The sequence below is a fragment of the Lactuca serriola genome, chromosome 6 (assembly GCF_051521515.1).
Source record: "Lactuca serriola cultivar US96UC23 chromosome 6, Lser_US96UC23_V15, whole genome shotgun sequence".
Classification (NCBI taxonomy): domain Eukaryota; kingdom Viridiplantae; phylum Streptophyta; class Magnoliopsida; order Asterales; family Asteraceae; genus Lactuca; species Lactuca serriola.
Genome location: NC_136413.1, coordinates 162367467 through 162383189, shown reverse-complemented (window position 1 = coordinate 162383189; position 15723 = coordinate 162367467). Strand labels below are relative to the sequence as shown.

The window sequence follows — 15723 nt, the reverse complement described above, 5'->3', positions numbered from 1 at the left end:
GACACCTTCCACGTGACTGGACTGGTTAACATGAGTAGCAATTATCATTTACATAAATTTTATCAATTACATGACATAAATCATTACAAAAATAAAAAATTCAAGTATTGTTAATTATACCTTTTCTAAAATGTATCTGATTAATCTTAAAAAATGTGTGGTTCTCCTCTATTGCTAGCTACCCACTACCCATGGCACATGTGTGTGTATATATAAGTATATATATATCAACTAAAATCAAAACACAAAGTCACCAAAACAAAACCTACAATACACAAAAGAAGATGGGTGGTGGTGTTGCTAACATAATGCTAGTCATGATGGTGGTGTTGGTCATATCAGAGCTGAATCCGGCCACCGGAGCAGGGCCTAGTGCCACCGAATGCCGAGAGGAGAGGCGGCTGGCAATCAATGCTTGCAAGTCGTTGTTGCATGGAGGACTTCCAAGCCCAGAGTGTTGTCAACGTGCAAGGGTTAGCCACGCAGAGTGCATATGTCCAGATGTCACGCCTGCATTACTTGCAATCATTGGGAACGTTAATCGAGCCATTAGGCTAATTGAAAGTTGTCATCGAAGAGTTCCTCATCATTTCAAATGCGGGTGTAAGTGCTACGTTTTGTTTTTCTTTATGAAGAAAAATTGATTTTTTTTCTTAATTATTAATTATTATGAGTTTTAACTTAGAGGTTATGTTTATGTGTTTTATTTGTTTTTGTGCAGGTGTGACTACTCCATGAACCATGAAAACTCTCTTTAGTTACTTAATTATGAGATGTAACGTGTTTAAAGAGTGCATACCAGCTTTTTCTATATAAGGAAATATTTGAAATCTCTTAAGCTTGACTTGTTTTTCTTCATATCTTATATTCTTATTGTTGCTTGATACACCGTTTCAGCTAAATTGAAAATACCGGTGTCAAAATAAGAATTTCACTGTTGTTATTCAAAAAAGAACACCAACTAATAAAAGGTTTACCGATGCTTAAAGTTTTTTAAAGGAGTTAATAATATAAAACTTAACCCATAACGTGTTTTTATTATTATTATTAGATAGGTTTTTAGTCAATATTATCAAACCGATTCAATATAATTAATTTTTTTATAACCTTTTATTTTATCTGGTAATTATATTTAACCTTCAAACTTTTATTATATTTCTTTAGCTAATTAATTTGTTTCATTTTAATCTCCACTATCAAATATTAAATTCGTAAAAATCATAATATTTTTGTTTTTCTATAATTATGTACGTAATAAATTTATTAATTTTTCTATTTCGAAACAAAACACCCCGGCATAATTCTTTTAAGATAAAACTACACAATAGATGTCGGTCGTTTGCCAAAACTGAGGACAACTATCCTTGATTCCACAGCATGAGTCTGGCTTGCCTTCCGACCCATAGCTCATGTTTGGCTTACTCTCGAGACCATAGCATAAGTCTGGTTTGCCTCTCGGTCCCAGAGCTTATGTCTAACTTGTTACCAAGTTTGTTGTCTTCCACACAAAGCATCATTACTTCAACCCAACCATACTATGTCGGCATATATATAACACATAACATATGTCCACTAAACAGATAATTATATAACCAGTAAATAGACTAACAGGCAGATCTACAAATCACTACCGCATAACAACATCCTATATATCATGACTCGGTTCTAACATATGTGTACAACATAGCAACATCCGCTAAGCCAGAATACATAACCCAATGGGTCAGCATTTGTGCCTTCGACCCACAAGTACAGTGAGGAAAACTCATCTCTCGGTCTGAAAAGGTAGTTGAACATGACATGACTCTAAATATAAGCTCTACCAGTCACCTATACATCAAATAGTGACCAATCTTAACTATCACTCAAAATACCCAAAATACCCCTATGTCAAAATATGGTCAAGGTCAAAGGTCAAAAAGCCAATCAAGTTGACTTATGCTGAGTACGTCCAGCGTACTCAGCATGTACGCTTAGCGTACTCAAGATCCAGAAACGGGCTCCCTAGGGAGTACGCGCGGTGTACTCAGAAGTACGCCCAACGTACTCAGCCATATGGTATCTTTCCCATTAAGTGCTTATTTCGTTAAGTCCTTTAGTCTAAAATCCAAATCTATTCCCAAATAGTGTTCTAAACCATAAAGTTTCCAACTTTTTGATCTTGCATGGCTATTAAGGGTTCAAATCTTAAAACCCTAACTTCTTAACCCAGTAAGACAACATAACCTTTGCATGGAAGGACTAGAAAGGCCAAGATCACATTTTTATCACTCTAGACACTCTAAAACGTCTAAAAGGACAACTCATTTGGTCTAGTGTAGCTTATACTCAAATAGACCAAGATTATGGGGCTAATAAACACAAAACTCCACATCTATCAAGATTTAATAAAATAACCACCAAGTTCAAAGTTTTATACCTCTAAATGAAGCTTGATGGCAATATGCATTTGGATCCAAAGTGCTTCTTGCTTCCAAGATGTTCTCCTTCCTCTAAGAACACCAAAACACACACTAATGGCTCAAAGATGCACACAAAATGTATTAGGGTTTGCTAGGTACGAAATGGGGTTGGAGGCTGATGAGGGAAGGAGTCATGGAGAGTTAATGTTGTTTAAATAGGGTCCAAACCCTAAAAATTAGGATTTGGCCTTCTGCCACATACCCCCAACGTACAAGGAGTACGCCCAACGTACTAGGCAAAGGTGATTTTCTCATTTAAGGCTCCTTAGGACCATCTTGCAAACTAATTACATAATAAGGGTTGAAAATGTAAATACCTAGAAATCAAGGTGTTACAAATTTCCCCCATTTGAATCAGACTTCATCCTCGAAGTCGGCTGCCATGAATAACTCAAGGTAGTGCTCTCGTATCTCTACCTCGGGCTCCTAACTCCATCCGGAACCCTTCCGATGTTGCCATTGGACCTTGACCAAATACACCACCTTGTTGCTCAAGGCCTTCATATTCCTATCCAAGATCGTCACTGATCTTTCAACATAATTCAAACGATCATCAACCTCTGACTGAAACCATGTTGTTTCATTACGCATCTGACTGATTATGTTGCATGTTGACTACTAAAAATGACAATTTTACCATTTTTGTTATGTTTTGTGCTACAATAACATTTACAAATCATAACAGTTAAAGGGTTTGTAAACCAAGTTGATACAATAAATGGTTGTTTGATGGTTGATGACTGAATAAGATTTCACTAGGTCTGAAGTTATGATCATCAACCTCTGACTGAAACCATGTTGTTTGATTACAAATCTAAATGGTTGTTTTGATTATTAAAAATGACCCTTTTACCATTTTTGTTATATTTTGTGCTACAATAACATTTACAAATCATAATAGTTAATGAGTTTGTAAACCAATTTGCTACAATAACATTTCTTACAAACAAATAGTTTTTCTTAAAAGAATTAAACTACTTTCAACAACCACTAAAATGAAAATAAACACAATGGGAGCTAAAAGAGGAGTTTATGCATATTAGAATCAAACCTTTTTTTAACTAATATGTGTGGCATATATTACAACGGTTAAACATAATACATATGTATTGCTAAAGTATTAATCACTCAGGCAAGTGATCAAACACTAGGTGGGCAGATGAAAATCCAAGTTGAATTTAAGGTTATTCTCAATTGATTCACTGTCAATTTACCAAACATGAATATTAACCGAAGGAGATTGAGATTCAACAAAAATTGAAGGATACAAAACAATTAAAGATTTAAGAGATGATCAACTATGAAAACTCCCTTGTGAAATTGCTCTCTTTGAGATATTCGACAACAATTATCGAATCATATTTGCTTGTCAGAATATCACTGCCACTAGGAGAGGCCGATGGGGACAACCTCCTGTCATGGTTGTGCTTGAGGTGGCAGCAGCGACTGGCCAACGGGAGCAACATCCTATCGTGGTTGATAGTGTTGTGTGGGAAGGAGGAAGAAGTAAGAGTCGTTAAGGAAAGGAAGCATGATTTTTCTTAGGGCAACAATGTCAAGAACTGAGTCGGTTACATTTTTTTAGTGGACCGAATCAGAAGTTGGGTCAACAGATACAGTGTCAAACGAATTAAACAACTATCAAACATGATGATCGGAGTAAGTCGTGCAAAAAGTGTTGACCGGACCATTAATTACAAATCAAAGAGCCCCTAACATTATATTGAATGACACAATATTTTTTTTAAAAAAAGTTACAAATTTAATTATATTAAATACTTAGTAACAAAGACTTTTCCAATCATTTTTAGGTTTAAAAAACATCCTTGTGTTTAAAGGTGGAAAAAACTGGCCTAACACAAACTCGAAACGAAATAAACGGGTTTGAATAAGATATTTCAACCTGTTTAAATAAACGGATTGACATGACACAGCACGAAAATTAAATGGATAAGGTTAGGGTTAAGAATTTCAACTCGAATATAACTCAAAAATGATGCATTTGTTTATATGCAAGATCTTTGAATTGTTTAAATAAACTAAAAAGATTCAAAACCAAAACCGAAAGTAAGTAAAAAAAAAAAAAAAAATCTTTGAATTGAATCGTTTTGAATATGGAAATAACTTAGCCATCTAAATCAATACTTCATTTTTAGATTTTTCATTCTCTCCCAAATTACAGTCTCTTTGACCACTTTTGATCTCGTCTTCCGTTTCTTCGGCTCTTACTTTTTTCATTTTGTCATCTAAACTTGTTATGACTTTATTATTCCACCTCCTGTGTTATTTTTTCCTTTCCGCCTACTCAACTTCTACTTTTTCAACATGTTTAGTGTTTTAACCTCATCATTTCTGCCTACCCAACTTCTACTCTTTCAACATGTTTAGTGTTTTAACCTCATCTTTTCCGTGTACCCAACTCCTACTCTTTCAACATGTTTAGTGTTTTAACATTATATTACATAACATATTTCAAGATATACACTTAAACCTGACACAAACTCAACCCAAGAATAAACGGGTTAACATAACTTTCCGCCTACCCAACTATTACTCTTTCAATATGTTTAGTGATTTAACCACATCATTTCCGTCTACTTAACTCCTACTCTTTCAACATGTTTAGTGTTTTAACCTCTTATTATATTAACATATTTCAAGGTATACACTTAAACCTGACACGAACTCAACACAAGAATAAACGGGTTAACATAACTTTCCGCCTCCCCAACTTTTACTCTTTAACATCTTACCTCATCCTTTCTGCCTACCCAACTCCTCTTTCAACATGTTTAGTGTTTTAACCTCATCTTTTCCATGTACCCAACTCCTACTCTTCCAACATGTTTAGTGTTTTAACATTATATTACATAACATATTCAAAGTATACACTTAAACCTGACAGAAACTAAACCCAAGAATAAACAGGTTAACATAAAAGAATAAACGGGTTACCATAACGCAAGAATAAACGGGTTAATGTTTGAAGGTCCACACTCTCAACTCATTTGTTGTTTCGACACAAGCCCACCAAGACAATTGCCACGTTTACTTGTGTTACATATAAGATTCCAACACATCATGAAAAAACCGACTTAATGTTTCTCCAAAACATCTATATTTCAAAGACCCAAGGCAAATGCATAACATCTATATTTGAATGACTCAAGGCAACAAATGCATACTAGAATATCCTGACACTTTCTTCATAAATTTTTTTTGTCTAAACATGCTTAAACTTATACCTAAGGCATTAACAAATCAGTTAACCTTTAAACTTATGCCTTAGCCTCAAAACAAACCACGTCCCCTTAAGCCACAGCATATAACAACTTGATAATTCATAGACCATAGGCAAAAGTATCATGCATAATATAAATGTCTCAACATTGCTTATCATCTGGTTGAAAGAAAACTACAAAAATTGCATCACAGGTTTCAAAAGAAAATATAATCTCATGTAAATAAAAACCAACACATCCTAACCATTTCAAGCTCAACAAATTATCAATTAAAAAAGAAGCTAACAAACTCCCATTTAAGCACCAATAACTTCAGTTGCTTCAGCAATAGGCTCATCAGCAGGCCTCTCAACCTTAACACCAACATCCTCAGAGTAATCCCCATGAACCTACATATCAAAACATAAGTCAATAATCAACTAAAATTCCAAAAATACCCTCAATTTATGTAGTGAAAACAACAACTTACTTCCATCAACTTGCCAAGATCAAACTTGGGTGCCTTCAAAATCTTAACTTTACGGATGAAAACATTCTGCAATGGGTAAATGCTGGAAGTTGCCTTCTCAATTTCTCTACCAATTGATTCAGGAATGAACTTCAGAACCAACTCCTTAAGATCACAAGACTGAGCTTGAGTGATCATGATCTCCCTCATCTTCCTTCGAATCTAACAAAATCAAACAAAAAAATACTAAAATCAGCAATCGAGAACTTCAATCTTGATGAAATACTTCAATCTTATATGTGAAACTATGAACACACCTGACGAATTTGGCTGGATTGTGCATAGCAGGTTCTCTTGACCTGGTTAGTCCTCTTCTTGGTGAATCCAATGCAGAACATTCTCAATGTGTAGCTGTCAGTTGTCTTCACATCAACATGTGCTTCAATCAAAGACTGCCATTTCCTGACCAGAGACCTAAGTTTGTCTGTGGTAAAGTCCATTCCCTGTTGAAAATGTAAAGTTAATGATGGAACAGAGATTATAAATATAGAAGAAGAAAAGGATTATGGTGAATATTGTAACATACATAGAAATTGGTCAAGACATTCTTCCCTTGGACATCTTCAGCCCTCAAACGGATCTTTCTGTAGGCATGGTCCTCATCCTTTTGAAGGTCAGCCAAGGATACATCAAAGACACGATGTTTCAGTCCTTCCGAGGCAATCTAATAGGAAAACGATAGAAACATTTAGCTTTGACGGAGAGTTAAATATCTATGAATATATAAGATTAAGTTACAGAGCTATATGATATTGTTAATAACTGCTCACGATAGATTGGGAAAAGAGTGCAAGCAGTGCTGAAAGCATGTCAAAAATCAATTTTAAACGTTTTGAATCTGGTTCTATATCTAATTTTATTTCGATAAATTGCATATATGAACATCAGTTGCTAGATGAATTTATGAACACAAAAACAAATCAAGCGATGATGTTATGAATAGAAGTTTACCTTGGTACCCTGGGTACGTGTAACAAGGGTTTTGCAAACATTCCTTTCGTTGAACAACGATGGTGCTTTGACATCGTACCAATCCTTCTTCGAAAAAGGATCAGCCCTGTTTAGATATATTATTCAACAAACATTGAATCAGATTGCAAAGAAAACTGTTCAAAATCGTAGATCTCCGACAAATAGAGCTCGATTAAAGATAAAAATATATCAATTTCTCAAAAACGACTCACGCTTTCTTCTTGCCTCCCTTCTTTCCCTTTGAAATTCTCTTGTTCTTCCTGTTCAATCAAAATACATATGAACATCAGTCATGAATCAAATCTATAGAAGATACGCGAAAGGGAGCGAGAAATGTACCCGACGGCCATGGTTAGGGTTATGAGCTCCTACACTGAATAGATGAAGCAAGCCGGCTAAGTAAACCCTAACGTCGATTTAAGATTTAATATATAAGCAACAGAATTACAAATACGGTACTTTATCTTTTGAGTAATTGTTTGTTTGCCCCCTAAAGATTCTTACTTGTACGGATTTTGTTATAAACATTTTGGAAAATATATATATATATATATATATATATATATATATATATATATATATACTAACATGAATGTACAATTTTTTTTCTTTTTTCGCAAGTTGTAGTCCTAATCACCTAAAATACTAATATAATTCTATATAATTCAAATATACCAAATATATTTGTAGAGACAGGACAATTAATAAGATCGGTTTATTTGTGTTGCGTGAAACCACAAGTTTAATTTAGTTAATAAAATTTTTTTAAAGTTTTTTCAGTTTTTGTATTTAGTTAAAAACTTAAAATACATATTAATCATGGATCAATTTATTGGTTTGTCATTCATTTGTTGTGATTTATAAGAGTTAAAAACATGTGTATTCTAAGGTTATGAGGTGTGGAGACATCGCATCTTGGTGTCCACTTACCTCGATTGTGTTTAGTTGCAATGAACATCACCCCTATAGTTTAACCATAGTAATCTCCTTCCGCTATGACAGTAAATCTTACTATTTCCTTTTGTTTCCTTTTCTTTTTCTTTACCACTAGTAACAACCGAAGCATATTTAATGGGTGAAAAGTAATAGTTGACCATTTTTTAGGTGAAAGAGAAAATGAGACGAAAATGATAAGGAGTGATGTGGCATTAAGGTGGCGTGAAAAAAGTGAAATGTGTGTGAAAGTGAATTTATCCACTCTCTATGAGACATTATAATTTACGTTTTTCCTATGTTACTTGTAAAGTTGGTTGATGAAATTGAAGTTACGATCCATGCAAGACTATAGGATATTTGAGAAGGTTTCCTTTCTTCATTGAAAAATATTTCTTGCAACTCAATACTAAAAAATCATCATGGTTACCCTCGTATATAATTCATATTTAGCCACTTTTAAAGGAAATTAAGAATATTTTTATATAAAGGTTGTGTCGATTAACAATAATCGATTTAAAAGAAAATCATCATGGTTACTCTTGTATATAATTCATATCATGGTTACCCTTGTGTATAATTCATATTTACCTTTTTATTTTAAATGCGTTAACCTAGGTTTAACTCATTTGTTTAATAGACTGGATTGAGAATTATATAAACGGGTCAAGCCGGTGACAAACCATTCATTTGAAATGTTGGGTTGGGTTGGAAATATCCACTCATTTAAATAAAAAGGGTTGCGTTGGGGGTTTAAATATTAAACATAATAAATAAATTGGTTGAATTCGAACCCAACCCAGGTCCGCCCATTGTCAACTCTACTTTAAAGTTATTTTATTGTAACTTCCCAAAACTTATGACCAATAATTTATTTTTAATTATAATAAAATCATCATTCAAAACAAGTTCATAAAACCATAATAGAATCAGGGTATGACCAAAACATCCAAATACATCAGAGTCAAATATAATGTGGAACAATATGTTGTGTGCGATGCGATCACCCCAAGCTCTTACCCTTTGATCCAGAAGTACCTGAAACATAAACTGAAAATCTTAATCATGAAGCTTAGTGAGTTCCCCAAAACACCACATATCATACCTATTAAACATATAATAGGCCCCGCCCGACATTAGGCCCCGCTCGGAAGATATATGTCAGAAATATGAGATGGGCCCCGCCTCATCACTTTCATCCCGCCTAGCATCGGGTCCTACCCGGTATACATATAAACACATAACACATACAAGAATCACAAAGATAAATAGGATACAATATACTCATCAGGCCCCACCTGGCATCGGGCCCCACCCAATATACATATCAGACAACATACATGCAAGAGTCACGTAGACAACTAGCATCCGAATCATAACAAACCATGGGTCAACATTAGTGCCTTCGACCCGCTAAACATAGTGAGGAAACTCACCTCAAGCTACTGAATATCTCAAATAAAAGCTTGGACTGCTTATCCAGAAAACCATTGTGCTAAACAATCAAATAGTATCCAATTAATAATTGGTACACAACCCAAAGCTTAAATGCTAGTCTGATTATCCAACACTCAGGTAAAAGTCCATTTTACCCTTTCCTCACTCGCCCAAAACCCGAGGCCCAATCCAAAAGCCTAAGAAGCCCAATGTGGCATGACTTCCTAAATGGGTTGAAAACCTCTCATGGGCCTAAATCCAAGAAGGCCCAAAGCCTAGCAATGACCCAATGTCAAAAGGTTAATGGCCTAATAAGGCCCAAAACTACTCTAGTTTAAATGTGGCCCAAACCGTAAATAAATATTTAATAAAAACTTTTGAAAACTTTTAGCAATTCTTACAATGACTATGGTCATCTTTCTTAAGTTTCCTTGTTTCCTAAGTTTTACTATATTGTAACTTCCAAAGTTCTCTGTAACTTGAAACTTATAAATTTTTCGGATACTATATTTGCTTCTTTAGAATATTCTATTAATCATATCTTACTATTTTTATTTTACTGATCCTAACTTAAGATGTTTTATAGGATACTTTATCGATCCTAGTTTATTATATCTTAGGATATTTTATCAGTCCTAACTTATAATATATTTCATGAGATTCTACTAATCCTAACTCAAATACTTCCTAAGATATTTTACTAAACCTAATTTATTATAATATGTCTTAGGATATTTTATTAATTCTAACTTATTATATTAACTACTCGAAGACATCCTTTAGGTAGTTGATTCCTTAAGGTTATCAGTTTGTATTACCATAAAATCCCATATATAGCTGCCGATGTGGACTAATAATTTCCCCCGCACAACACTTCATCGGATGTCGAATCAGCCTCGTATAGATCTATACATATCTTTCTGGATCTCGCAAGATTAACGATTATAGGTTCGGGGTAGCCGAATTTAATCAGGCTAAGGATGGATAATAAAAGCTCACTAGCAAATTAACCTTAGGTATTTTATATTTTCTTTAACTCTTTTACTTAATAACTCTTATAATTATCAAAATATAGTTCTTTTACTTCACATTTGATCATTGTAATTTATATATCTCATATTTATCTTTATGTGTGCATATATATATATATATATATATATATATATATATATATATATATATATATATATATATATATATATATATACCCTAATTATGGTTGATTTGAAAACATGATATTTGGACAGAGTAACTATCACACCCCCCGAACCAGACAGCGGAATCGTCCGGGGGCACGTGTGACTATCAATTGAATTATCATCACAATGTCTTAGGTTACATGTTCCCACATATTAATTGTACGATGATTTGACATTTCACAAAATAAATTTCGTACACTTGATAGTTCCTCTGCTTAACGGTTACCTGAGAATATAAGTTATTTTGAAAACGGTCAACATATATAATGTTGGTGAGTTCATAAGCATGTTTGATTGAAAGAATTTGTATTGTTCGTGAAACCCAGAAAATCCGACATTTTCTGTAAAAAGTCTGAAAAATGATGTGAAAATCGAGTATAAATGCATGTGTGAATTTCATAGTGAAAACATGTATAAGTAAACGGTCCAATATTTCCTTGTATTATATATGTTGTAAGTAGAAGTTAATGAATAATAGTATTTTCCCCCAGAAAATCTGATATTTTTTTATTTAAAAAAGTGTGGTAGTCCTTGCATATCGTATGAATTGTTTCGTATTATTATGATTTAAGCACTTAGATTCCCGTAATGTATTGATAATAGTGGGTCTCAGTGTGAGTCGTTATAATCATACATGATAGTGACTAATTTGTCTGTCTTGACATTTTTCCAAACGCCGGTTTTAATCAAGGTTTTGTCACCCTAGACTGGCCTAGTCTAACTGTAGCGAACAACTCAGGTGTGGGGGAGTCATCCCCGTATAGATCTATACACAAACTCTCGCTCTCCCTCCAGCATACTCTGATTATAACTACAGACTACGGCCATACATTCAATGGAGTCAACTGAGAAGTCTCACTAGCTTTCGATTATTGCCACATGAATATGTATACGTTATATGTATTTAGAATTTCAAACACCAGATGATACATGAATATGAAAGGATAAGGCCCAACAAACATGAAGAAAAGACAACTATGGCCCATTAGACATGTAAGTTATTTCTAGGCCTGTTAAGTATGCAAATGGACACGTTAAAGCCCATTAGGCATATGATGAATTATTCAGGCTAAATTAGCATGTAAATGAGCCGTCGAGGCCCAATAACATGTAAAGGCTAATTTAGGCCCATTAAGCATGTAATTGGATCACGAAGACCCAATCGACATGAAATGATTATATTGGGCCCAATAAACATGCAAATGGATCACGAATGCCCAATAAGCACGTTAGTGAGTACTAGGCCCAATAGTCGTATCGTTGTTGTATTTCGTTTGTTTGTTATAGTATAGTTCATTTCGTCGAAACTTTTATCCATAATGTTATAAAAATCTCGTGTTTTGTTATAACGATATTTTTAGTTCGTTACATCAAAATTCTATAATTTGAACTCGTGTTTAGTAAAAATTCCACTCTAGGTCCCTTAAGAACTAAGTTGAACATTTAAAGGCTTATTTTTACATAAAATGTCATTTTCTATCTATTTTAATTAAAAATAACATTCTAGCCCATTAATTTATAAAAATTTATATTTTCGCCCCAAATGTTTAATATTTGACGGTTTTGGCCCAAAAATACATATATTGACATTTTCAGCCCATCTTTGCATAAAATTACATTTTCAACCCTTATTTGAATTAAAATAACATTTTCGGCCCAATTTTTATAAAATTAACATTTTTGGCCCAATTTTCAAATAAGAGTCATTTTCAGCCCTTATTTTCGTTTATTTTCAGTTTTGGCTCAAGTTTTGATTTAAATAACATTTTAATCCTCAAAAATTGATATTTTTGCTATTTAGGCCCAAAAAGCCGTAAGGCCCAAATTAAGGCCCATAATGCAAAATATTACACTTTTGGTCCTTTGGAAAGTATAGTTGTTATAAAAACTCATTTTGATACAAATGTGACCCTTTTGATCCTCACAAAACCATAAGTTGCAAAAATTATCCCAATCTTTGGTTTACTTGTCAAAAATGGTCCATATACAAGATTTTTGTTTTGTTTTTCACATCTTAGGCATGTATAACACTTTTATCTTTGCAGTATGATGTATAGAGTGTTTTAGTTTATGAATCTCACCCATTTTTGTTAGAGTTTTCGAGATTCATCAAGTTTCATCACATAATCACAACATAAACAAAGAAAATCACACATACTATGCATAAATACATAGATCTATACATAAACACTTGTATTGTCCCCCAAAAACTTGTAAAAACCAAAAAAAAAGGGATATGAACTCACATTGCTTTGTTGTTCTCGGTTTGAAGAAGAAATGGAAGAGGTGTCGGCTCTAGCAAGCCTTCCTTGAATAGATCTCGAGCTTATGGGATTTTCTAAGAGTATGATCACAAACAATGTTTAGAAGGAATGATCTAACACAAGAATGAAGTTATATCACTTGGATTTGTAAGATCTTACCAAAATAAATGAGTTCTTGATGAAGAATTCCTCTTGTCACACCCTAAAGTCTCGAAAATTTATAGAACAATGAAGAAGTTCTTGAGAGTTTTTAGAAGAAGTTATAACTTGAAAATGAGTGAAGTGAGGGGAGGGGCTCGGCCGAGAGTGATAAAGAGAGAGGGAGGGAAAGTTTTGCATGGAGGGTAATAATCTCATTGATACATGTGATTATCCAGATGTTTGCTAGATAATTATGTGTTTTCACCATTCTAATTCATCCCCTTTTATGGCTTTTATTATTATTATTATTATTATTATTATTATTATTATTATTATATATATATATATATATATTATCTATGGGCCGAGAATGGGCTCAATGAATGAAGATGAAATAATTTTGGGCTCAAATCCTTGGCTTTATTCGAATTTCATGGACCTAATATTATTTTTCGGCCTATTGGGCCCATTAGATGGTTTTCGGCCCATTTGAATGAAAGAAAGGAAGTTTATGACCCATTAAGGCCCATTAGGGTTAGAATGAATCATTCTAGGCCCATATGGTCCAAATGTTATAAATTTATGAATTGGGTCTATTTAGAATCCAGATAGGGTTTCTAAGCCCAATATAGTTGAATTGAATGCTTATTGGTCCATTAGGCCTAATAAAAAAATCCTAGTCCATAAAGAACTTGAACCGTGATTTTTAGGGTTTTCGACTCCCAATTGGCTTTCTGAAATGTTTTACATAGAGTCTTGAACTACAATTGTGGATCATGACTAAGTTTGTTATCATAGAATGAACATAGTGTATGATAACAAGTTAGAGTTACAAATATTATCATAGATGACATTTACATGATCACAAAATTTCCTGGCTAAAATGCCAGTTGTGACCGTAACAACTAAGTACAATGCATATCCAAATTGACCAACATTACTTCTAGGTACTATGTTGTCTTCGGAAATTGGCCAGTATAACATGTAGGTAAAAAAATATTCTAGACTATCGGACATCATAACTCTTAGGCATAATATCATAGCTTACAACTAGGTAGAGTATTTATTGGTACGCTATCTTAGGGTTTTCATGCTTTATAACTACTGATATATATATATATATATATATATATATATATATATATATATATATTGATAGAACAGTTTGATAAGCATGTATTACCCCCCACCCCTTAAAACTTTGAAATAATAAAATGGGGTCGTCTACTCACCTTAGTAGCGAGATCGGGTATTTCCTTGCTACTGTACTCGAAGTTTCATGCCATTGAGAGGGTTTTCGAGATAGATCAAGAGAAAAAGAGAGATTTTGGGTGTGAAGAATTCAGGAAGTGAGCACCTTTATTTATAGTGCATATGCGCACAACTCACTTCATACGCTTTGTGCACTCGACTCGTGGCTTCATCCAAGGCTTGCTATATGTCACGCTTTTGGTGGTCCACGTCTCTCCAATCTCGATGAATCTAAGTGTCAGACGTGCGTGACAAACATGAGGTGCACTTAGTGTGCAACATCAAATTTTCTACAAAACTTCATATCTTCATTATATGAATCTTGTTTCTTACTCTCTTTATATATTTTTGTAGCTCTCTACTAGTACTACAACTTTCCTTAAGGTTGCGTTGTCAAATTTGAACTTTTACTTTTTACTCATATTTTATATTTTTCCAAAAATCGTATCTTCTTTATATGGACTCTGTTATTGACCTTTTTCTTTTCTAAGTTATTACCTCTTTGAGCACTACAATTTTCCTTTTAATGATGTTAGCCAAAACTCAACCGATTTCTTTTATACTATTTTGACGTTGATTACGTTAATAATGCGGTTGATTTTTACTTTTTATAAAATCATAACTCCTCCAACTAGAGTCAGATTTTTACAAAGTTTATTTCTTTAGGATCACGTTATAGTGTACTTTCCAAACACACCAACCAGTATTAATGGTGATATAACTTTTTGGTCACTCATTTTCGACCCTATTAACCTTTTTATTTATAAATTACAACATATTTGATCATATTTTTCTGAAATATGAAAAACTCTATTGTTATTATTTGTCGATGTTAATCTCTAGTGATGTTGTTGACGGAAATTTTCCAGTTGTCACATTGCAACACCGCGTTGTGGTAGTCTATTTACCGCACTGCGGTGACCAATTGACTCGTGGTCAATGACAATCTACTTTACGCCACCGCGCCATGAAGAACATGTTGTTGCATCATGGCACCTGGAGATCAACAAGATGCATTGTTGATTCCATTCCAGCTTTAAAACATTTTTGTCCCAACTTCCAACGCGCATATCTTCTTCATTTCTTACCCGTTTTCTATGATCCTTATATCCACATGAATATTGGAAAATACTCTAGAACTCTGTTAAGTTGCTTCTAATTGACTTAATACGGGTCTTAATCTATTAAGTAATAAAGTTGGCCCAAAAAGCATAAAATCCCCATTTTAACGTTTTGGCCAAAATGCATCTTCTCATGCATTCCTTCTCTTAAACGAACTCATCTAACCTCTTTGAAGTGACTTAAACTCTTCTT

The 15723-nt window shown here is 33.7% G+C and overlaps 1 protein-coding gene and 1 long non-coding RNA gene across 2 annotated transcripts; one reads left to right on the top strand and one right to left on the bottom strand.

Moving 5' to 3' along the window:
• The first annotated feature begins 378 nt into the window (after positions 1-378).
• On the top strand, positions 379-858 carry LOC145058939 (uncharacterized). Its single transcript, XR_013686581.1, has 2 exons — positions 379-603; positions 722-858. It is a non-coding gene; the product is annotated as an uncharacterized LOC145058939 (long non-coding RNA).
• A 4955-nt stretch (positions 859-5813) lies between these two features.
• On the bottom strand, positions 5814-7625 carry LOC145057214 (small ribosomal subunit protein eS1-like). The gene is made up of 7 exons (XM_079004994.1): positions 7524-7625; positions 7397-7444; positions 7164-7269; positions 6739-6876; positions 6470-6655; positions 6174-6374; positions 5814-6093 (listed from the first exon to the last, which is right to left on the bottom strand). The coding sequence occupies exons 1-7, from the start codon at positions 7532-7534 to the stop codon at positions 6001-6003; spliced, it is 783 nt and encodes a 260-aa protein (XP_078861120.1). The 5' UTR covers positions 7535-7625; the 3' UTR covers positions 5814-6000.
• Positions 7626-15723: the final 8098 nt, after the last annotated feature.